Source organism: Agelaius phoeniceus, chromosome 8 (genome assembly GCF_051311805.1).
Source record: "Agelaius phoeniceus isolate bAgePho1 chromosome 8, bAgePho1.hap1, whole genome shotgun sequence".
Taxonomy (NCBI): Eukaryota; Metazoa; Chordata; class Aves; order Passeriformes; family Icteridae; genus Agelaius; species Agelaius phoeniceus.
In genome coordinates, this window is record NC_135272.1 from 7153736 (window position 1) to 7176864 (window position 23129).

The following is a 23129-nucleotide window of genomic DNA, read 5'->3' on the forward strand; positions in this document are numbered from 1 at the left end:
ATTCAGAAAATACTTTGGGACAGTGCCACTGATTTTGAAAGAGAATTCCAATCCTGGTGGAACTTGGTGAATTTTACTTATCACCCCATTACAAACACAGCCACAGCTCTTTTGTTAACCATACACAATGCCTCAGCACATTTGATATTTCCTATTATTGCATTAGGGCTGAATCCTGATGGAGCTATTCCCTATCTTTCTGAACATAGAGAATGGGCTGTCAAACTGGTGAAAAATGGCAAAATGTTAATTTGGAATCTTGTATTGTCTGAGAACAAGGCTTCATCTGTGAAAGTAATGCAATTATAGCTCAAGACATTTGTTTGGACACAGAGAAAATATCTGTCATTTTGAAATTCATCCTAACAAGACTTCTGAAACAGTACTTCTATATATAGGCAATGGGTATGCATGCTTTAGAATTGCTTGTGATATAGTATTAGTAGAAAACGTGGTAGTAGATACTAAAAATCATTCAAATTTTTGTGCTTGTAATTTTACCTATTTATATACAATATTCACATCCTCCCCCAAATTATCTTTCAACTATATTGTCTAACACCAAGAAAAAAAACCCAAAAAAGTTTTACTTTTTTTTAAAACTAACCTTGCATTTATTAGTTAAACCAAAAAAAAATTTCCCCAAATGGTAACTTATTCTTCTAAAACCATTCAACTTTACTCCAATCCAAAAATCCAAGCTATCATCAGAAAACCCCATTCCACGACCCAAAAAACCCATGCCACACCCCAATTCCAAAAAAACCAAAACCACAGCTGCAAAAATACCTCAACATCTACTGACTTTTTCTCCACAACAGATTTATTACCTAAGTAATTATTCTTTTTCTCTTACCTACATACACTCTACTTACTAAATAAACAAGTCTTTTCACTTTTTCTTTAAAAATTTTTCCTTTAAAGCCTCTTAAAAAAATGACTGAAACCTGCCTTTTTAACAGAAGAAACTCATTCATTTTAAAGCATTTCCTCCCGGTTTGTCTCGAACCGAGACACTTTCTAAGGTCTGGATCCCGTTCCGGTGCACCGGAACCAAATCAATCTGCTCTGGCTCCGAAAACATCAGCGACACCAAACTCAGCTACGAGCACAAAACACCTGGCTGTTCCTATCCCTCTGTCTATCCCTCAGGCCCTGCTCTGTCGTGTCCTACCCTTCCACGCTACAGACGCCCGGGAGCGAGATTCATCCCTCAGAACCGTCCCATCGATACCCTCGGGCATTCCAGTTTCCATGGGGATTTCGCAGGAACCTGCCGCATTCCATTCCCTAGTGCAGCAACAAGAAAGTCCTCACACAGCCTGTCTCTTCATAAAATCGTGTACAAGGATTAAACAAGCCTTGAGATCTGAGGGGCACCGTCGGCCCAAAAAGCCCCAACTCTGCATCCCGAGGAAATGAACACCACAAATAGATCAATGAACATCAGATGCACGGACATTGTCAGTTTGGGCCTGCATTAGCTCAGCAATGCGGAAATTAGTTCTCTAGAGCCCTAAGTTCTCATTAGAGAATGCAGAATGTATTGAGCACTGTTTCTAGAAGGTGCCCATGTCAGTATTTAAAGCTGTGGCTCGGTTAAAGAGCAATACTAACAAAGCCCACAGACAAAAAGCCTGGGGCGTTAGGGTTTTCCCCTTTTCCTTTTGGAAAAGCATACTCCGAAGCTGTCAAGCTACAAGCGTCCTCCAGCTCCCCTCACCGGGCGCCGCTCCGCAGGCGGGAGACACCGGGGAGGCCACGCGAACCCCGAGAGCGGCGGCGCTCGCAGCCCGGGGGCGGCCCCGCGCTGCCGGCCCCGGACGGAGCGCGGCTCCCGTCAGGAAAGCGGCTCCTCCTCCGGCACGCAGGGGCGGTGCCGCCCCGGAGAACCTCCCCGCCCGCTCCCTCTGCCCGGCGGGGCCGGCACCGGGCCCCGGGGGGCCCCGGCGGCGCCCCGGCGGCGCCCGAGCCCCGCGCCCGGAGCGGACAGAGCGGCCGACGCCGGCCGGGCTGGCTCAGCAGCGCCCGCGCCGCCTCTGCCGCCCTTTGCCGGCCCGGCGCCAGCTGCCCTCGGCTCCGCACGGCGGCTCGCACCGGCAAAGCGGCTGCCGCGCCGGCCTGGCCGCGCCAAATTCCCCGCCCTCCTCAGCAACTGCCCAGGCCGTGCCAGGAGCGCTCCCGAGCGGGAACGTTGCGGGCCGGGCCACGGGCAGAAGAAGCACCCTCAAATGCAGCGGGACAGCCCGATTGCAACCCTGCAAACGCTGCCAGAGCTGCAGGTTCCCGCAACTGAACCCCGAAACTGACGCCGCAGGTGGGGCTCAGCTCACTTCAGCCAGCACAAGGGCAAATAAATGTCTTCTCTCCTTCTTCCCTTCAATTTAATCCCCTAAATTAGCAGAAAAGAAGTGGTTTTTCTCAAAACTCTCAAACGATGGGGAAAGGAGGATTTTTACCTCAATTCAAACCCTTAAAAAGCAGGGATAACAGGGCTTTTCACGAGCTATTTGAAATTTTAGCATAGGAAGAATGCTTTTTCCCTAGAGTTTGACTCATTCTTAGTTCTGAAAGTCTGTGCATTTGAACAGTCTTACTAAAGACAAATTTCTTACATAAACAGCTCATGTAGACATGTAGAAAGGTTCATGCCTGCGTGTACAGTTTATGTTTTTGATTAGATCCTGTCTTTGAGGAACTGCTCACTGTATTTCTAAATTGTTTTCAAATGTGAGATCCTGGTATCTTAACTGTAGAGGGTGAGAAATACTTTCAACGTTTTCTTTCACACTGTAAACAAAACTAAGTTCAAAACAGCTCTGAGAGAGTAATGAATTAAAAGTGAGATGTTTAATTTAGTCTGGGCTTCAGTTCATTTTGTTCTTAGTCCATTATTTATAAGAGGTTTTATATTTTACTGTAAGCTCTCAGTGTTTCAGGTCACCATTTTTCTGCTAAACCATCTATTGAATGAATAAAAAAATCTTCTATATACTGTTCCCATTCCTCATATTTATCTAAATTTATTCTTTGTTTCTCTTGTCACTGCTTTCCTGACATTTTTTTCTTCTGGAGGATGGCCTAGCAAAATACATCAATTTTATGAGTTCCAAATAGAAAGAGGTTGAAGAAAAACAGTTGAGTAATATTTATAGGTGCAAAGACTACTTCAAAATTACAAAATAGACTAATCTGCTTTGCATGAAGGACTAATTAATTAATCCAGTCCTAACGTATGCTTTTGCACTTTTATTTCTTAGAGGGTAAAACATGCAGTAACAGGTTTTTAAACTTGAGAACCCCATTTCTTGGATGCCATGTAGAACTGGACATATCAGGAGCCTGGGAGGATGAGCTTGCTGCAGAGAAGGACTTTTCCTTTCCCCTCATCCATGTGGGGGAGCACCAGGTCTGGATATTCTCCTGAGCTGAAGCTACTTCTGGTTTATAAGTGCCTTCAGAACACCCTGACCAGTGAATATTTTGTCCTAAACTAAGAGAAAACAGAGCTGATAGCAATGGATCCTCTCTAGCTGTTTGCTGTTCATATTTTCAGGCTGTACCTGCCTATTCTAAGCTGGCTACACTGTAACTGTAATTTATTGTGGTTATTGGAGTGAAAATGCAGAAACTGGAGCCAGCAGAAATTGATGTAGAAGGCACTTTGCTTGTAGAAGCTACTTTGCTAGGGTGGACAGTATTTCTGGGTTTTTATTGAGCTCTTATTTTCTGCCTTTATCTAGATGAAGGTACATCTGCCCCTTCTGTTATGCTACTCCCAATGAAAAATGAGATTATTTTTGCTTTCTTCCTTGGAGAATCCTTTAACCATGAGGAGGTTATGGAAGAGGTAAGCACCATCACTCTGCACATCTTTAGAAGAAAAGAAGAAGAATCCTGTTCTTGTTTGGAGCAGAAATTGTGGGATCATGCTCATCAGGCATTCTCTGGACTCTGCACACATTGTCACCCTTTGTGATACTACACTGGGGATTGGATAGACCACTTGAAGGTGTTTCCATCTTCTTGATGTGTTTTGGACACTAAGTTCCCCCTCAGTGTTGTAGGAGTGAAGATTTCACTGGAGGTTAGACTAAAAGATAGACTAAAAGACATGACTAAAAGGTACAGACCTAAACTCTCAGATTCATTAATAGAGTTGGATGGCATGAGTTTCTCTGAAAATCACTGCCCTCAGCCATTTTGGGTGTCTTCCTTGGCGACACACATTTTACATGATGTGCTGCTTTTGGACCTGTATCTCTTCACTGACAGCAGTGGGGAGAATCACTGCACAGAACAGGACTGGGTCTGGGTGAAGCCAGGACTGCACTCAACTGCTGCTCAGTACCTGCTAGATATTCTCATGCCCAGTCTCCACAAGGCATTGCTGTAGCATGTGGGATTTGCCTGTTCTAGGCTACAAGAAGCTGAGTGCTGTTTATAATTACTTTCTAATTTACAGAGCATAACATGGTTTGGCTTTAAGCATAAAGAGAAAAAAAAAAAGAGTTTTTTAATTGCAATTGGAGAAAATCATAATATGGAAGCTGCTGGCAGTACACCTTCTGGTGTAGAGAAGTCTTATATGCAGTGATTTAGAGAGTACATTAAATTAATCACAAACTCTTAGAAGTTAATATTAACGCGATTTCAGTAGACTGAAATCACCCTTACATTTTATTTTTGGAAATTCATTAAATAAGGATGTTTGTGCTCATGTTCAGTTGCATCAACTGTCTTATGATCCATTTGCTTGCATCTTTTTCTTTCTACAAGACCTTGACACCTACAAATTATAGAAGAGAGCAGTCATGCCTATAGTTAAAACACTGTCTAAATCCTTAACAGGATTGAAAAAAATTCACTCTGGTAACAGCATCCCATTTTTGCCTCAAGATGTGCAACTAATTGCTTTCTGTTTTTTTTGGGGGGTTTTTAATGCAATTTTCTCTTTTTTAATCTTTATTTTGTTGATTATTTATGACTCTCATGAGCAGATGTTGTATTTTATGTTCTTAAATAGTTATGTCAGTGTATTCACATAGATAAAAAAAATCTGGCCTACAATTGTCAATATCACTATCTTGGTGGGCAGTTTGATAAATGTTTTTTTTTCGTCAACCTTTAATTTGCATTTAAGATACTGCATAAACATTGATATGGTTTTGATATGTTATCACTTATGAAAGGCTCTCGTCCCACCAAAAAAAAAAGATACAAACCAAAATGAAAAAGGTCTTGTGGCAAGATATATCTGCTGACACAGAAAAGCATAATTGCTTGCCAGTCACTGCATTGTTTCTCAACATCCGTTCAGGGTTTGAACACCTGTATGTCCAACAAACACCAAGAACTTTCATTATTCCATAGCTGTTTTGAACAGAAAAATGGCTTTTAGTGACATTTCAAGTGCAATAATCCTATTTGCATTGGTACGCATAGCTCACATGTGTTTCACTTGTTTTCTGTCCAAAACAACATTCCTTTTGCAAAGTTTAGCTTTGGATATGGAAAAATACAAGGGTTTCAAATGCCATTCGCAGACTTCAAACTGAGCTCTTGAGGAATTGGAAGTGGAGCTTAGCTGTGAGTGCTTGAGTTGTAGTTGCTGTTGCTGAAGTGGAAGGTTAAGCTCACTCTATCCTTAGTGCATCTGCCAAAAAACTGTTATGACAACTTCCAATTTTTATTTCATTTCAGCAGGAAAAAAAATTACCTGAGTTATGAACCTATAATACGAATTTGGAAATACCAGTTAGCCGCTTTCCTGAAAAGACTAGAAAATTCTATTTTTTAAAGTTTATTTTGAATAGGTGCATTCAGAAGGAGTCCTTTCTTGCTGATAGTGCAGTGGCCTCTGAAAGGCTCCAGTTAAGGCTTAATAGACATGGCACAAAAGATGTGGTATAAATTTAGCAAAAGAAGTTAATAACTGTGCAAAAATCTCAGATGGCATCGATGAGTTTATCTCCCCTGCACTCAGTGGTGTGAAATCAGTCTGCAGCAGCACTAGTTCCCATGTGTTTATGTAATTGTGGGAATAAAATCTAATGAAGCTCCTGAAAGTAAAATTTTACCTTTTGTTATTCATTTTTATTTCCTCCCATTGCCATTTTTGGGTCAACAAACTCAGAACAAGAGCAGAAGCAGTATGAATATTAGCATTGCATATTACTATTGAAATATATATTTGAAATATAGGAGTGGGAATATTCCTATTGCATACGTAGGTGTGAGTAATTTAAAAAAAATTAAACTGGTTTTGACTGTTACATGTGCTTGCATTTAAATATTAATTTGTGTAAATCAAACTTCAGGTGCATAAAGACAATAACAAAGCTGCAAAGGGATGCTCCCTCCTCTCTTTCTGATCCTAATTTTGATCTTAAAAAAAATCCTCAAAGTTAAAATTCAAATATTTTAATTATTGTGTTAGGAAGAAGAAAGAAACAGAAGAGCAAGTGATTTTCTGCCTCTTTCTTTCATCCCAAACTTTGCCTAAAAACCTGAAGGTGCTTCTCACAGCATTGCCAAGTTACCCTACTTCAAAGGGATGCCTAGGATTTATAGTATTGGTTCCCTGGAAACTCAGGCTGAGTCTCTTTTGTTTAAAAGCCTTCATTCAGTTACTGAAGATCTTCTCTATTGATACAGTACATGTTAGATAAAGAATCTATATGCTCCTATTCTGTTACAACTTGATTCTTTTGATAAATACTGCTAGAGGAGAACCTCAAAAGGAGTCACTGTCTTACTTGTCTTCTTCTGAGTTGTTGTCAGAAACTGCATTTAGTCTAAATATCCATGCTCAGCCCACCATTCCAGAGCTCTCCATAACAGGACATGTTTTTCCAGTTCTTTATTTTAAAAGGGAATGTTTTCTGTTAAATCCCTTGCATGAGACTCACATCACTATGACCTGAAGCAAATGTTTGTGTCTTGTTTCATAAGATGGGCTGGCTTGTGGGAGAAAGCAAGCCCCAGCAAAGACAGACCTGCATGTCTTGCAAAAGTAACTGTAACATATTTTTATCTTTGTCCTGCTATCAGGATGTAAACCTATCTGAATAGGGCCTGCACAGATTCTGATGTAGATACATGCATTACTTACAATGTGAGTATTGGAACTTTTGTGCCCAGGTCCAAAACTTACGCTATTGAATTTCACAGAACTGAGTAAATGGGCTGAATTCAACAGTCCCCACAAAATCAGGGAGAGCATCCTTTTGTGCATGGGGGCAGGAAACATTTTTAGGAATTGCTGTCTTTGCCTTTCTGCAGTATTGCACCCAGGGCATCCCCGGTTAATGCAGACCTTGCTGTTGGCAGAAATGCTGTCACAGAAATGTGACTGCTGAGCAGCAAACCAAAGGGAGAACAAGTCCTGGCATAAATAATAACAGCCCTGGCTCTGCAGGGGCTGGAGCTGAGCAGGGTTTTGTCCTTGGCTGCAATTTCAGGCCTTCCCTTGGTGCCTCAGACACTCAGTGTTTGAAACAGTGACCTGCAGGTTGGGTTTGGCAGCCAGGGCTCTCCACGGCCCCACTGCCAGCCAGGAGGAGAGCAGCTTCCTAGCTTTCTTAGCCACTCTGAGCAGCTCTGCAGCTCTCTCCCTGTGCTTTCTGACGCAGCTCCAGTGTGGTGGCTGGGGTGGGGGGAAGGGAGGAGTGTGTGGGGGGGGTGTCTGCATCTATCCCAAGGCTTCTCTCAGGAAATGGCCCGGCTAATTTTAGAAGCAAAAACAGTCAAAAGAGGCCCATTTCAAATGCAGCCAGAGTACCTCCCCTCTAATCAGCACTGAAATCTGATTGATGCTAAAGCCTTTCCTTAGCAGAATGTTTATTGCTCTTGAAGGGGGTGGGGAGAAAAACAACATAAGAGAGCTTTTACAAGGCAGGCATAAGTGAACAGAAGCACTTTAAATATCAACTTGTGGGAACCAGCAGACTGATGCAATATATCACAGGGACAGAAAGGCCAGACGACAACTTTCTGAGTACATGGCATAAAATCAGATGGGGAGAAAAGAAACTGGTACTTTTTGCCTGACACGACCTGAGGAAAATTACTGGTACTTTTTGCCTGACACGACCTGAGGAAAATTACTGGCTGTTATGCAGCTCTTGCATGGTTGTTTCAGGCATATCATGTTCTGAAGTGATTAAAATACAACTGGTGACTGCAGGAACCCAAATGCCCTTCTGAATTGTGTTCAAAATGTGACAGTTGTTCCTTCAACCCAGGTAGTTTTCAGAACATGCTTCAGCAATGGCTTTTTTTTTGCATTTGATTTCTGTATTCTTGTACTGAATGAAAACACAGGAAGTGCAAAATCTTGTGGCAATATTCTGTTTATAAGGGGAAAGGTCACCTCTTGTCAGGATCTGTGGGTGTTGTATGGATTCACACCGTGCCAGGAAGGTAGGGAAGACAAAATCAAAATTATGCACATTTTTCAATCTTTCATCTAAACTCTGCAGCACAAATTGAATTTTTTTTCAGTGAACAGCTGTTGGAGAAAAAAATTTACTCCAGGAGTAAACTAGTGATATTTTCATTATTTTCCTAGCAGGACTGCCAATGAAGGCTCCTCTCTTCCTCGCTGACTACAGGAGCCTGGGAAATGAAGAAAGTGCTAAAGAGAGAGAGTCACATCCATTTTCTGCTGTCTGCTCTTCAACAGAACTTTATCATGCTTCTTTTCACAGAGGGTGGGGTGTTTTTGCACTGGGTATTTTGTCTTATGTAACTATTACTACATTTGAAAATGCTACTTAGCTGCAGGCATAAGAAACAGACTTTAACCTAAATAGAGTAGGCCTGAAACTGATGTATTTGGGCATGGCTTTAAACGCTCACATTTTGGGCTGCATATTATAGCTCAAGTTAAAAGGTACTGCATTGTTTCTAATTGTATGTACATTTCTCCTCTGATTGCTACATATGAAAGAACCAATTCCCTTTTATTTTTTGTAGGAAGGTACTTCCTGGTCTTCCTAATAGCTTCAGAAAAAGAGCAGTTTTTCTCTGTAGGAAATATCTGCCACAAACCTAGTGCCAGTCTAGAACATTTTGTTACAGCTGATTGTGCCTCAAATCTCATCTTTCAGACATTTTGGGAAGAATTCTTTTCTCTCCTTAGTCTGGACTAACATGAACACTGATGAACGATTTCTTGCATGATTTAAGTTCTCAGAGCACAGCTGGTAAGTGCAGCAGCAGTCATGTAATGTACAACTTGTTACAACTGTCTGCTCTAGTGGGTTTTACCAAGCTCTTGCCAAAAGTTCTAGTGGGAACAAATGAGTCTGTGCTGAAGGCTTTTCACAAATCCAACCAGGAACATTTTTTGAGAACTGTAGGACCTTTTTGAGGATGTATGTAAAGATCTAATATGAGGCACGGAAGTGAGAGCCTTAAGGCAAGGAAACTGCTCCATTGTTTGTGCTCTTAAAATTGCTTTAGGGTTCAAGTCACTCCTGAACCAAAAACAATAAGATATTAGATCTCAGCAAACTCATGGATGTCAGAGCTATTTTGAGAAATTGGAATACTACATAGTAACCACATATTTGCCATGATATGATGTGTGGCCCCAATTCAAAGAAATTGTAAATACTGCTGATGGTCCAAATTATTATTCCCTTGCTATGTCTAAACTTCAAAGAAAAACAGTCTCTTAATAGTTTGTATGCTTCTATAAATAATATTTCTCTTTATTGCATACTGAGAAAAGAATAGTATTCAATGAGCCACACTTTTTGTGGGGTCTGTGGACAAAGCTCTCAAGGCTTTATGAGCTTTTACAATGTGCAAAAGCTTTAAGGTTCAACAGTCTTTCTTCTTCCAGCAATAAATTAAAGGCAGATTCTTAAAATATTTCAACATGAGTAACAGAACTTGCTTTAAGAAACACCTTGGTACTAAGTTGCTCTCAGATTCAAATGGTGGAGAGTAAAACCTCCTCCTTATGGGTAAAGTGAAGGAAAACTTTGTCCAGACATTTCTTGGGTGTGATTTGTGTTATTATTCAATAAGGTGGAGGTAATGTGTTCACTGAATGCTGTAATGCAAAACTGCCAGGATTGATTTGGGAGTTTTTATTTACTTGAAATGAAACCTACTTAAGAGAAGTGAGATTTGGCCATCATTTATTGCAAGTGGCACAAATCCTGTTCTGTTACAGCCCTAGTCCTGTTGAAGTGCATGGTAGCAGAGAGAAAAAATTGACCTTCCTTATTATAATTTACAACTATTTGACCTTCCTTATTATAATTTGCAACTTTGAGCCAAAGTGGCAGATAAGCTGCTTCAATACCATTTTGATAATTTTGATATTTCTCTTGCATAAGAATTGCAGTATGCGGAAATTCCATTGGGATTGTATCTTTTGTCAAATGACAAACCCAAAACCTGAAAAGACAGTGATTTTGAGGCGTGCAGTTCCTTGCCTACAGAATTATCTTTTGCAAATAAGTACCTTTGAGTGGCCTGGGGCAGCAGACCTGCAAATTTTTTGCTGTCCCACGTAAATGTCAAGAGGTGTGAAGTTCGGTGGATGCATCTTGATGTTTTACCAGGCCTGGCTTAGCTGGAAGGTTCATGGCAGTGTTGTTCATTTTGTCAGAATAAGAGCTGAAATAATAAGCCCACTTCTGTGACTGAGCACAGCTTTATCTTCAGTACCCATCTGATAGGAGAGAGAAGAAATCAGAGCCACAGTAAGGATGGGATCACCGGGAAGCTATTGAATAAGGTTATTTGAAGAAATTTCCTGTGTCTTCGGATACTTAATCCAGAAATCTCTCTCCATTTTGCAATGACTTTGAGGGAAGCATATGATACACTGAAAGATACTGAATAATCTTCTGACTGACCAGATCGATTCCATAATGTTGTCAAAGAGCCCAGTAAATACATAGGGGAATAATTTCCATTTATGTGCAAAAGCAAATATAACTGACCTTTTAATACACTTCTGCAGTCACATCTGTGAACTTTGCATCCTCAGAGGTTGCATTCAGATTGCCTCAAAAGCTACGCCCAAACTTAGAAGATGAAATGAAACTCTGAAGTTTAACTTTTTTTTCACCCTTTTGAGGATGAGGTTCTCCTGAAAAACCTTGGTTTGTTGATTTATCCTCAGCTTTGGAGCAGAGGTTTCTTATCTCCACTATGCTTCCAATTTCTGCTTTGCTAAAATGTGACAGTCTCACTTCTTTCAATTTGGAGATTAGAGAGAATGATGCTATGTTACTGAAGAATATACTTTGAATTTGTCTTTCATTAGACTTTTACAGGTGAAAGTACTATAAAACTAGTAATTGGTCCTATATGATACACTCTGTAAGGAAATGCAAGATTTAAGATTTCTAGGTGAAAGCACTGAGATGAGGGATTGTGCTACCAATGTTTCAGGAACTATTTAAACACAATAAACATTGTGAAAATGGACTGCTGCAAAGGAACTGTGGTATTTCAGAAACTCCATGCTTGCAAGGGGAGCAGCTCTTGCACCCTTTTCCCTCTCTGCTTTTGCAGAATTTGCAATAGTTTTTGTAGGATTTCATGAAGACTCCTCATGAAGAGAGAGAACACAGAACATGCTGTATTCTTTTTACTCTAAGTATGATTTTACTCTACATACTAGACAAATGTCAGATGAACTATAGGGAAATATTTGATTACATGGGAAATCTGCTCTTAGGGCTAGTGGTTTTTTGTTTAACTGCACTGTTACGTCCATGAAAGAGCAAGATACTCAAGGACAGACCCCTTCATTGTACAGCTTGTTTACAAATAGTGAGTGGCTGCTTCCGTGGGATCTCACCTAACACACAACTGTCCATAATTACTGGGGGGGGTTCAGTCTCTCATAGGCTGCTAAAAGCATTTTCTTGCAAGAGATCAGGATTTTCCACCATCAAGAAATCTAAAGCTTTTTACTGCTGTGGTGTAGGACATACTGGTTGCAACTAAAACCAGTGCTGGAACAGTAAACAAAGGTTGATTTTGTCCATTTTTCACAGGCATTCATCCAAACCAAGTCATTTCAGGTTCTGGCCAGTTGGAGTAGCTGAATACAGACACAGAGATGCTACTTAAGGACAAGATGAAGTAATGAGTAAGTAATTTTTCTATATCTGTCCTTCTCTAAGGACACTCATATCTTTAAAAACTCAGATTAACCTCAGTAGAAGACAAATACACATACTAACATGCCTTGAGGAACCAACCCAATCCCCCAATCCATAAAATGAAAATAAGGATTAAAAAAAAAATACTTATTACATTATTGTAAATATTATTTGAATATAAAATACATACAGTGGTGGGACATGTTGGAATCTTGAATTGTCAAATTTAAACCTAGCAAATGTTAAATGTCAATATAATCTCCTAAATAAGTCTGAAAGACTAATGATGATCTCTTGGCTAAAGTTGTCTTCTACATTGTAGGACATTTATCAATTAACTAATTTATTATTGGTCAGGGGTTATTTTAAGGGCTGCTGAGACCATCTGCTGTGCTGACTTAGAAGAGCGTTAGCATTTTGGAAGTTTTCACTTCTTCTAGAGATATACTAAAACCTGTATATATTTCTGGGGGACAAAACAGGGGCTGTTTGCTTTTGCTGTTTGCTTTTAGTTAGTGAAACTAACTAAATGTCATGGGTTTGTACAAAATGCGGGTTTTTATTTTTCTTGGTCACAAAATGTACCAGCTGATGATAAAGAAAGTCGAGAAAAAAACTACCTCTATAGTTTTCATATTTCATATTATTTACATGAAAATCAGTGTGAAAGTTATTCCTGTAGCAGAGCAGAAGGGATTGTATTACAAAATCTTTTGTCAGAGCATTATTTCTGACTGAAATTTTTATGATGATGTTGAATAGAGCTTTCAGTTGGTTGAGATATTTTTGTTTCTTGCCTGTAGGAGAGCAGAGGGAGGAGGAGATGCAAGAGAGAAGACAAGAATTTGTTAGAATATTTAAAGAGCTCAGTCATAGACATCAAGTGCATCTTGTCCTGGTCTTTCAGTTTGAAGGTGAGGATAAAATATGGAATCACCAGGGTCAGAACAGAGCAAGGGCAAAGGAAGCCAAACTCATTATCAGCAACTAAGTTTCCAAATACAGAATAGATTGTCTGTCCTTGTTAGGCCTGTTTTCTAGGTTTGAAAATAGCCAAGATTACTCTTTAATCAACAATTGCAAATTATGATCTGACAGTGATCTGTGAGGAGCATCCTGCATGTCTGTGCTGTTTGGGTAGTCACAGATTTACGAGTTTTCCTGAATGCCTCCTGGAAAGCTGGGAGGAAGGCCACAGTTCTTTTAGGCACATAAATAAATGCCAATTGTGGTAGTGGCAAAACTGAAACTTGGATCATGTCCTTTACCTCCTCTCTCCCCTCATGTCTAAAATACAGGGAAATATCACAATATAGTGACCTTGTTTTATTAAAATATTTCAAATTTATGTTTACTGAACTCTGAGATTTAGACCAAACTGGTCTAGAAGGTGCTGTCCTCCCCTGCTTTTGGGGGGAAAACTGCCCAGTGATTCACAAGGGATTTTTAAAAGTTTGATCTAGTTGATACAAAAGAATTCTGCCTACCCCTTTAGATTACTGTATTCAGATATGTGATAATGTTTCAGTGCTCCTCCTATTTATACTCCCCTAATCTTTTTTATGTAATGAAATGAATTGTTGTTTCTCTAAGTGTTTAAAAATAAAGAAATAATTTCTTGCTTACAGGTGATAGCGTAATTGGGCAAAACTTAATCGAATGTCTATCTGTATAATTCCACTAGTTTTGATGCCTTAAGTTTTTGCTTTCATATTTTCCAGATTCTGTACTGCATTAGTTTATAACTCCGAACTCCATATAGAGTGTTGGCAGGTTCTCCTCACAGCTCAGTCACACAGAACAATCCTTTTCCAGCCCCAGAACCGTTGCAGCCTCAGGCCCAAAGAGTGCAAACAACATCAAATTGAGGAGAGCAAACTGGGAGGATGGGACTGCATTACCTGGAGCTGGAATTGGACAATTAACCCCAAGATGGAAATGGACCAAAACTTATAAATGTGCGAAAACTCATGACCCAGGGTGCATCTTGGGTGTAGCCACAGCCAGGCTCTTGTGCTGCCCAAGGTGTATCCTTTGAAAGCCTTTAATAAATCCCTGCTTTATTCCTTTAACACTGTCTAGCCTCTGTTCTAGGTAGCCTCTCAAGGCATCAGTTTCAGTGGAAAAATCTCATTAGAACTTGTAACTGAACTGAAACTCTGCTGATTAAAGCAGCTGATGACCCATGAACAATAGATATGCCATTTTACATTTTTATAATCTTCTCTGAAATGGAATAAGAAATTAAATGAGAAAATGTCTGTATGGAGGAAAATATTGCATTATCTCTACATATTGTAATGTCATCTTCAAAAATTACTCTGCAGGAAGAATGACTCATTTTGGAAACAGAGAATGTAATGAAATATCCATGAAAGGTCTGAAAACTGGATGGTTACAGTGACTGCTATAAATAGGTTTCCATAAGCTAAATAAAGGGTTTCTGTGAAATGTCCAGGTGCTGATTTGGGCAAGTCATTAAATGTGTTGGGAGATGGGATTGCCTGAGTTTGAGCTACTGGAATACCGAAGAATTCTTAAGTCACAAGAAGTATTACAGTATGGCTCTTATTTTGGCTACCATTGCCTCTCCTGCATCTCTTCTTTCTCATGTCCTCTTGTTTGTAACTTCTCTTTGTGTATTGCAGAGTAGTAGAAATGTCTGCACCTATTGTACCTTTATGCTTGATTAAAGCAAATGATACCAGAGGGTATCATAATCTGGTAAAATATTCCCAGGAAGAGAAAAAAGTAATCCCTGTGAAATGACTCTGTTTCTGAAAAAATGGAACAACTTATTAGACCGGAATGGTTCTTCTCAAAGATGAGCCAGTCATGGAGCTCATCCATCATTTCCATCAACATCATGGCAACAGGAGTTGTGGAAAGGAATGCTCAATTACAAATTTTCTGATCTTGCCCTGTGGCTTTATGACAGTAACCCTGCTTTTAGGTAAGGTTTTGCTTCAGCTCTGGTCTTTCTAACTCTGACATGTAGTGAGAGGGACACTTGTAAACACGGATGAGAAAAATAGTAGTGTCCCACACATGAGTATTAGTTACTGCACAAATAGCTATATAGGACTGCTTGTCCCATTCACATTTTCTGAAAAATCCCTTTGCCCAGGATTTTTCTCCTGGGAAACTGAAAAGCCTCAGATAAAAAGGGAAACATATTCTTATCTCATTTGCTTCTTCTGTGTTGTGTTCACATGTGGAATGTGTTTGGAGATTGTTTACCACAGGTGATTGTTTTATTGGTTTCTGGTGTGAGTTGTTTTCACTCATTGGCCAATCAAGGCCAAGCTGTGTCAGGAGTCTGGAAAGAGTCACGAGTTTTCATTACTACCTTTTTAACATTCTGTAAGTATCCTTTCTGTAGCCTTTAGTATAGTATAGTTTAGTATTCTTTAATATATTATAGTATCATAAAATAATAAATTAGCCTTCTAGAACATGGAGTCAGATTCATTGTTCCTTCCTCCCTTCATCTGGGGGCAACACAAATAAAACAGCTGCTCAGTTTTCTTTCCTCTCCCTCAGCTTGAAAAGTTCTGATGTTTCTTAGTCTCTATTGTTTCATACTATTTATAACTTGTAGCTACCCAGATCAGCTCACTGTAGCTCCCTTGCTACATTACAAGATTGTTATGGTCGCCTTTCTGTCTAAAATTACCCCTAGAGTGCTTTATCTTCTCGGTTTCCTCTTATTATTCTCCCTCAGATCATTGTTCTTGATGCTATTTCTAAAAGTAATGTATTGATTTCCTGTCTCTCTCCCTGTGTTTTGATTATTAAGATTATAAATGTTTTAAGATTGTCTGTCATTTATTACCTGTATTGTATCTCTCTTACAAGACAATTGCTACCCTGAATTTAAAAGCTGAATCACAAGCCTAATGAATCCAGAACAGCCATCAAATACCTCTGTGTTCTTTGTTTTATTACTTCATTTCCAAGGTGCTGGTAACAAAGGACTACTTTTTTTCCATGAACAGCAAGATGATGGTTTGCATTTACCTCTCTGAAACCACCATCCATCCACTCAGTCTCTTTCAGGGAAACAACTTCTAAAAAGAAGCTGCTGTAACAAAAGCATTCATCTCATTTAATTTACTTTAGCTCATAAATCTGATATGTGCAAAGCCTGAAAGTTTCAGGTCCATAACTATACTACTTGTTTACTATTCAAGCTTCAGAGTCAAATGATTCAAAGATAAAAGTCAACTGCAGCTCATGAGTTCATGAGGTTTAAACTCGTTAAGCTTATGAAACCAGTGTTGTTTGTCTACACAGAACCCTAAGCCAGCCTAGGTTTCTTCAAGCTGGTAAACTGTCACATACTATGATTTAAAAGGGAATAATTTGCACTTTTGCTTGCTTAGAATCAGCTTTGAGTTGGTGAGAGCTCACACACCTCTGCTGCTGGGGGAGCCTCCTGCCTCAAGGGCAATATCCTCTCTGCAGTGTGTTGTCTTTGACTCTGAGTACCTCATGTTTCTCTGATTCTGCTCATATGCTGCAGTTAAACTTCCTTGGAGAAAGGCAGCCAAGGCTTGTCCTGCAGGATTGTCTGGTTCTTGGGGACATTGTGGGAAAAAGGGGCGCGTAAGCAACTGAAGGCCTGTAGGAATCTGGAGATGTGGAGAGAAATGGAGCTATGAAAAAGAAAACTGGGTGAAGGGCATGGACCACAGGAGTGAGGAGAGGTGGATACTGCTCCCTGTGAGCTTGGCAATTCAAAGCCTCCTGCTGGAAGCAGAGGCTGGCATGCCTACACCCTGTGTCTGAAGGGCAGCGTGGGCAGTGCTGAAATTCAGTGCAGCTAAAGCCCTGCTTAAGGATGTAATCTAAAGATTGAAAACAAAAGCTAACCCAGCCCACATGTTGGAACATGGCTGGATACCATTGACTTGAGTGGAATTTCACTCCAGCAGAGGCTTACTCCAGCCATGATCGTATTTTTGAAAAGATAAACATGAATGTATGCTTACATCCCAAATGCAAGTTATTCAAGGGAGATAAGGCAAGAGAAAGTAAATAGAAGTCATTCTATAGACCAGGATGCCAGCTGACCTCGTGTTTTGTCAGCTCACTTCCCAGTATTTGCTCTGCTGAAAGGAAAACTTGAGTATTTCTTTGCAATGTTTGTGAATGGATTGGTGCGTTCATCTTTACGCTTGTCTGTCTCAGCTCTGCAAACAAGATAAGGAGTGATAACGTACCCTGCTGACTACGTGGGCACCCTGAGCAACACCCCAGCTGCTCCCACTGCAGCCCAGCCAGGAACAGGGCCGGAGCAAGATGCTTGATGTGCACAGTGTGTGAAAGGATCTGTGGGGAGCTGAGGATATTTATCCAGCCATAAAGAGAACAGGTGTGTGTGTGTGACTCCATAGAAAACCCAACGTCCTGTTTATCAAAGGAAGTTTCTTGCTTTTTTGTGGCACCAGTCATCCTTGCATTTGAATCTTTGGACAAGAGAAATAAGGAACAAAAGTAATAATAGCTGCAGTATTAGACTTTCTTCCTGAAAGCTGCTTTGCATGGAGGGTGGTTGAAAGGCTGGGCTCACACAGAGAGATGTAATTATGTGGCCAGGGCCTGGGTGGGAAATCTGCTTTATTTCTGAACAATAGAATATTTTCCATCTGCTTGGTTGGAGCAGAAACCTTCTCTATTTATGACAATACTTGGCATAGTGTTGACACTAAAACTACAATTTTCCATTGTTTTTTTGACCCTTGGATAACTTGGTTTATGGGCAAGGGTTATGGCTTTTCTGCTGCATTTTCTTTAGGAGGAGGAAGCTGCAAGACAATGACTGTATGCAGATATCTTCATTCATTTCTAGTGAAGCCTTGCTGAATGGCACTGAAGGCTGATGTCCTGGCTACTGGAGATGGAGGCTGTAGAGTTATCTCCTCATATCAGTGGTTTCCAGATCCATAATTCAGATTGAAACCTTTGTCACTTTTAGGCCAGTGAAAGTCATCTCAGGATCCCAAGAGTCAAAGAGCATTTTTTTCCACCTTGTGTATAATGGCAAACAATAAATATTCCAAAAAGCCGTACCAAGGCTGTAGCAACAGCAATGAAGAGGCTGTGGTTCACAGGTAGAGCTTTGCAAATGGTTTTATTCTTGGGCTCAAAGTGGAATAAAGCCACATTCCCTCTTGCTCAAGGAGGCTCGGAGTGGAGATTTCTCCAAGAAGGGGCGTGTTTGGGCAGTGGCCTTGCAGAAGGGAAATTTTCAGGTTGAAGTTGGTTCAGCCATAGAGCACCTACAAAAGAAAAATCCTTTAAGGGGAAAAAAACCCCAAAACCAAAATGTCATAATTTCACTAGATTTAGGCATGTGTTACTATTTCCTATGAGAACCCTAGTATCTTTTTCTGCCAATTTAGTGGCAATAATAAAATATCTTTAGTGATTTTACCTACACACTTTTATATATGCTGCAAAGCTATTTGACCAAAATGCAACCCCTGATATCTTTGAAATGCCTTCTGCTAGAAATACAAACCAATGCTTTTTTAAAGTAACATACTGACAAGGATAATTTATGTATTCTACGGTATAGAAAATACTGCAGGCAGTGCTATTTTTAGCTGTGTAACCTTTAAGCATATTTATCTATATCGTAGGAAATTGGATTTTAACAGGTGAATAACTTAATATAGCAAGGCAGATAATTACAGATGTGGACGATGTCTGTCCAGATCTCTGTTTTTTCCTGGCTCTAAATTATTCATGTGGGATGGCCAGAAGCCAGCTATGGGGATTATTGATAAAAGTGAGTTAAGAATAGATTAGAACATTTCTCTTTTGCAGTATAATGTTTCTCTGTTGACTGCATTATTTTCCATCTTCCATTAAGTACTGCAAGCCAGACTTTTTTAACCCAATTTTAAACTATTCATGTTCTATATACGTAATATTATTATAAATGCTTGAGTTCCTTGTTTGTAGGGCAGGGGGTGTTCTTTTAAAAGAATTAATGTTGTAAACAAAAAGACAAACATTTCAGCATTTTGCTCAGGCATGGATTTTCTGGAGAAGTAAAACTTTTCTTCCAAAGTTTTGCTAGCTGTCAGAGCTGGATGGCTGAAATGTGCAATACCCTTTCATTTTAGTTGGTGGTGCCAGTGCCATTCTCCTGTGACAGTCAAAGTGTTAGCCCAGCTGTGGGTTTGTGTATTTTTTCTTGTTCTCTGTCACTTTTTTCACTATTGCTCTTTATTTTTAATAAATATAGATTACCAAGAAGATTAAAGTCTTTGGCCTGTATGAAAAGATGAAGAGATGGAGGTACATATGGGGAATTAATTTGAAACGTGATAGTGGAAAAAACATAATTCCTTCTAAAACACAAAATAAATGAGATTTACTCTGTGGCTGTGCAGCATAGTTATAATAACTATAAAAAGTAAGTGAAGACTGTACAGTGGTGTAAGAAATGTGAAGTGACTATGTCCCTATGAAGGCCAAAGAGCATTTTGCTACGCTAACACAGTGTTTTGCTGCATTTGAAATTCATTTGAGGCTAAAAGAGGAAAAAAAAAAGAAAAAAGAAGTTTCACTAATGAGGAAGAAAAAGGTATAGAAATAGAGTTCAAAATATTGAGGTTTATTTTGGAATTGAAGTATTTTAGTCTTTGGTCACATTTCTCACCTATGTTGTGGCAAATAGCTGTAAGGAAGGAATGGTCAAAATAGTAACGCTGAATATTTCTGGTGTTCTGAGAAATGTGGAGAAAGGACAGCAGCAATAGCCAAGTGAGTGCTAGAGATTAAAGATTCAGCTCTAAACTCTGAGCTTGCCTTTTTGTGTCATCAGGGTAAATTTCTTTAGTATTTTTCCCTGGTGTAATGAAGATCATTTTCTGATTTATATTGACAGAATTATTTATTTTCTTCTTTTTGTTTTTCATGAATTTTATTTATTTCCATGAATGCTTTTTATAGTCCCAAGATGAAAGTTTCCTGTTGTGTTGTACATTTCCATGTGACTTTTAACTGTAAAACAAACTACAATTCACCAACTTTGCTGGTAATATTAGGAAAATATTGTCCTAAACTTCTTTCCTAGCATGCTTCTGGCTCCTGATCTTTCTCCAGCTCTAGATTTCTGAGCTATTGCATATGTTGTGTAACTTGGTCATGTAAGATTTTGACCTTAGATGAGTGGAAGCTGTGGTACAGGTGCATATATGAAGGTACTGTTTTTAAAATGTCCAACCACTTCATTTTTATTGCTCTTGGCTTTGCATTTGTGTGTAATTGGGACAACTGGAAATACTGAATGGTGGTGGTGCTTCTCACTGAAATGTCATTGCCATTACAGTCATTGTTTAAATAATAATGACTTCAAGAGAAGGAGGTTTGGTAAGAACAACAAATGGGGTCTCTGTGGGAAATGGAAACTGAATGACAAAATGATCAAACATGCACAACGTTTGTAGAGGCCATGCAATAAATTATGGGAGTTAACATAGTGTAATCACAGAAACAGAAGAAAGTTGGAAGTAGAAGATAGCTCCAGTGTGGTCTAAAGCTGATACTGTCTCTCAGATGATTTTCTGTTTCCATTTGCTAACATGCAAACTTATGATAAAGAATCATATCATTATAGACTTGAGGTTTTTAAGATTATTGTTGTCATTCCACTAAGTCTGACTGTTTCTTATATTTCCTTGCTATTCTTCATATTCCTGCCAGGGTATATCTTGATGGCCAGGATGAAATTTTTGAGGTGTTCAACTTTGTTTACAGTCTGGGCATTGCAACAGCTTGTTTTGGTGTCTCTTCTTCACCCCTGCCCTACCTCTTCCTTTCTATGCCCTTTCCTCTGCTCACTCTTGGCTGGCCAGTCCTGCCCCATCCTTGAGCAAGTTCTGAGCTGTAACTGAGTTAATTTATCTTTCTAACTAAATATAAAATATAGTAAAATCTTTTTTCTAGATTGTTTTCTGTCCTTTCAATGAGTTAAAAAAGAAGGGCCTGATGAATACTGAAGCCCAGCTGGGCAAGCTGGCTGAGAGAGTAGGGGGAGGGCTGGAAAATAATGGTTGTGCAGAGGGATTCATCAGTTCTGTCAAGAGAGCCAAGTCCTTGTGGCTGTTTGCATTTGTTATGCTGAGGAATATCTTCAGTGCAGATAATTTGAGGAGGCAGGAGGCCCAGGAGGCCTTGAATTGCTGACCCCTTGGATAAAAAAGGGCTTGGGGACCTGTGGCACAGCCAGATGAGGGACACTTGGGGACACAAGGAGCCGATGGCCCCAGACATGTAGATTGTGAGGCTGTAGAAGCTTAGAGTCTCCTTTGCTCAGGGTCCCTTCTCAGAGACATCAGCTTAAGCTGTTGATTCTCACTTATTATTGCGCCAAAATTAAGCTACTTTAAGGATCAGGATGTCTGAGATGCTGCAATGGGAGCCTGGGGCCAAGCCAGTGAGGAAACCTGATGTGGCTCTGTGAGTGTGGGGGGTGTAGCTGGGAAGGCACCTCGTTCCCAGCTCAGGTGGTGCAGGTGTGACTGCCAGAGTAGCTCCTGGATGGTTGGACAGGGAAGTGTCCTTAACAGGAACTTGTCCAAAACACACCAGTTTGGTGAAAATGGAGGGTTCCGAGAGTCTGTGTTAGGATGAATCAGCCAGAGCAGGGAGCAAACCCTGTAGGGCACAGCAGAAAGCACTTGCCCGGTTAACCTTGGCACTTCTGTCTCCTTTTTCCCTGTATGAAAAGTTTTCTCTTCCTGGACTTTGCATTATGTTTCCCTGAAAGGTTGCAGTCTCCCTCATGGAAATTATGCAAATGTCACTGTGCGCACGCAAAAAATCTGACAATGGCACAAAAAGTACAGGACCAAAATAGGTTTTGCTAAAAAAAAAAAAGGTCTATGTAGCAATGAGAGACGTAATTTCCCTTGGACATATTAGAATTATTAGGAGATAGTTCTGTTTATCAGTCTGCCAAAGTCTCTTTTAAAAATGAACTATACATTTCAAAAGGAAATGTGTGTACAAATTTAGTGACAATGATGAAGTAAAAAACCCTGGGATGTAAAAGCAGATTCATTTGCTGCCCCAGATCTTTAACAAATGAAGGAGTTTAGTTCATGTTGCAAAACAAGCTGGCCTTCTAGCAGGGGCCAGGGCTAGAATCTTTTGCCAAAGGTGAATGGTTTGGAAAACTGAGCCTGTGTGAAAGGGAAACAGTGGAAACTATTCCATGCTTGGAGCGTGCCTGGGCTCTGGAAAGCAGCTCTGTAAAAATGTCAGCCTCTGACTGAGTAGGTCTGTTTTCTATGTGTGGCAGCAGCCTGAGCCTGTTGCCTGGTTTGTGTCCTGTGTGCAGGTTGTGTGCACACCACAGTCGATATATTGGTGTTGGGGCTTTGGTTGCTTGGTGCTTCCCAGCCAACAGCACATGCAGCAGATGCTCTCCCAGCCCTGGCCATAAGTGGAAGCCTTCCTTTGCAGACATTTCTCTGCAGATCTCCTCCTGGTTCACCCTTGCAGGTGTCTGCAATGCCGCTGGTCCCAGCAGAGTTCCTTTAGGGGTGTTTTTGGAAAGCTGGGGCTCTGCAGAACAGACCTAGAGGCTACCCTGCCTTGTGAAGTGTGAGTGTCCCTTTGCCAGAGTGCCAGATTTCTCTTCTGTGTCCCTCAAAAATGCCACAAAAGGAGCACTTAGGTCTAGCAAAGTGTAGTAATGCTACTGAGTCACTGTAGCTTTTCCTAATGTTCTGCTGATGACTTGAAGTCCTACATTCTGACAGGAGCCACCCACAAACATCTACTTGGATGTAAATATGTGTATTACACATTGCTACATTTCTACTTCAGTTTTCCATCAGACTTTAAGCTCATTTAACAACTCCTGAAGTGTAAGACACAGGTATAAATGACCTGAAATTGAGTGTCCCTTGTCTGACAGGGGAAGTTAATAATGTTAGTCTCTGAGGGAACTAGAGCAAGAAACAT

The 23129-nt window shown here is 40.2% G+C and overlaps 1 protein-coding gene across 1 annotated transcript; it reads left to right on the plus strand.

The window, feature by feature from the left end:
• The first annotated feature begins 1572 nt into the window (after positions 1-1572).
• LOC129124086 (uncharacterized) lies at positions 1573-16048 on the plus strand. Its single transcript, XM_077182702.1, has 6 exons — positions 1573-2317; positions 3744-3850; positions 8573-8714; positions 12033-12127; positions 12944-13054; positions 13862-16048. The coding sequence occupies exons 1-3, from the start codon at positions 1573-1575 to the stop codon at positions 8585-8587; spliced, it is 867 nt and encodes a 288-aa protein (XP_077038817.1). The 3' UTR covers positions 8588-8714; positions 12033-12127; positions 12944-13054; positions 13862-16048.
• The last annotated feature ends 7081 nt before the right edge of the window (positions 16049-23129 follow it).

Coding starts and splice junctions, on each gene's coding strand:
- LOC129124086 (XM_077182702.1), top strand. CDS start 1,573: ATGTCAGTATTTAAAGCTGTGGCTCGGTTAAAGAGCAATACTAACAAA. Junction 2,318..3,743: donor CCCCGAAACTGACGCCGCAG/GTGGGGCTCAGC, acceptor GCCTTTATCTAG/ATGAAGGTACATCTGCCCCT.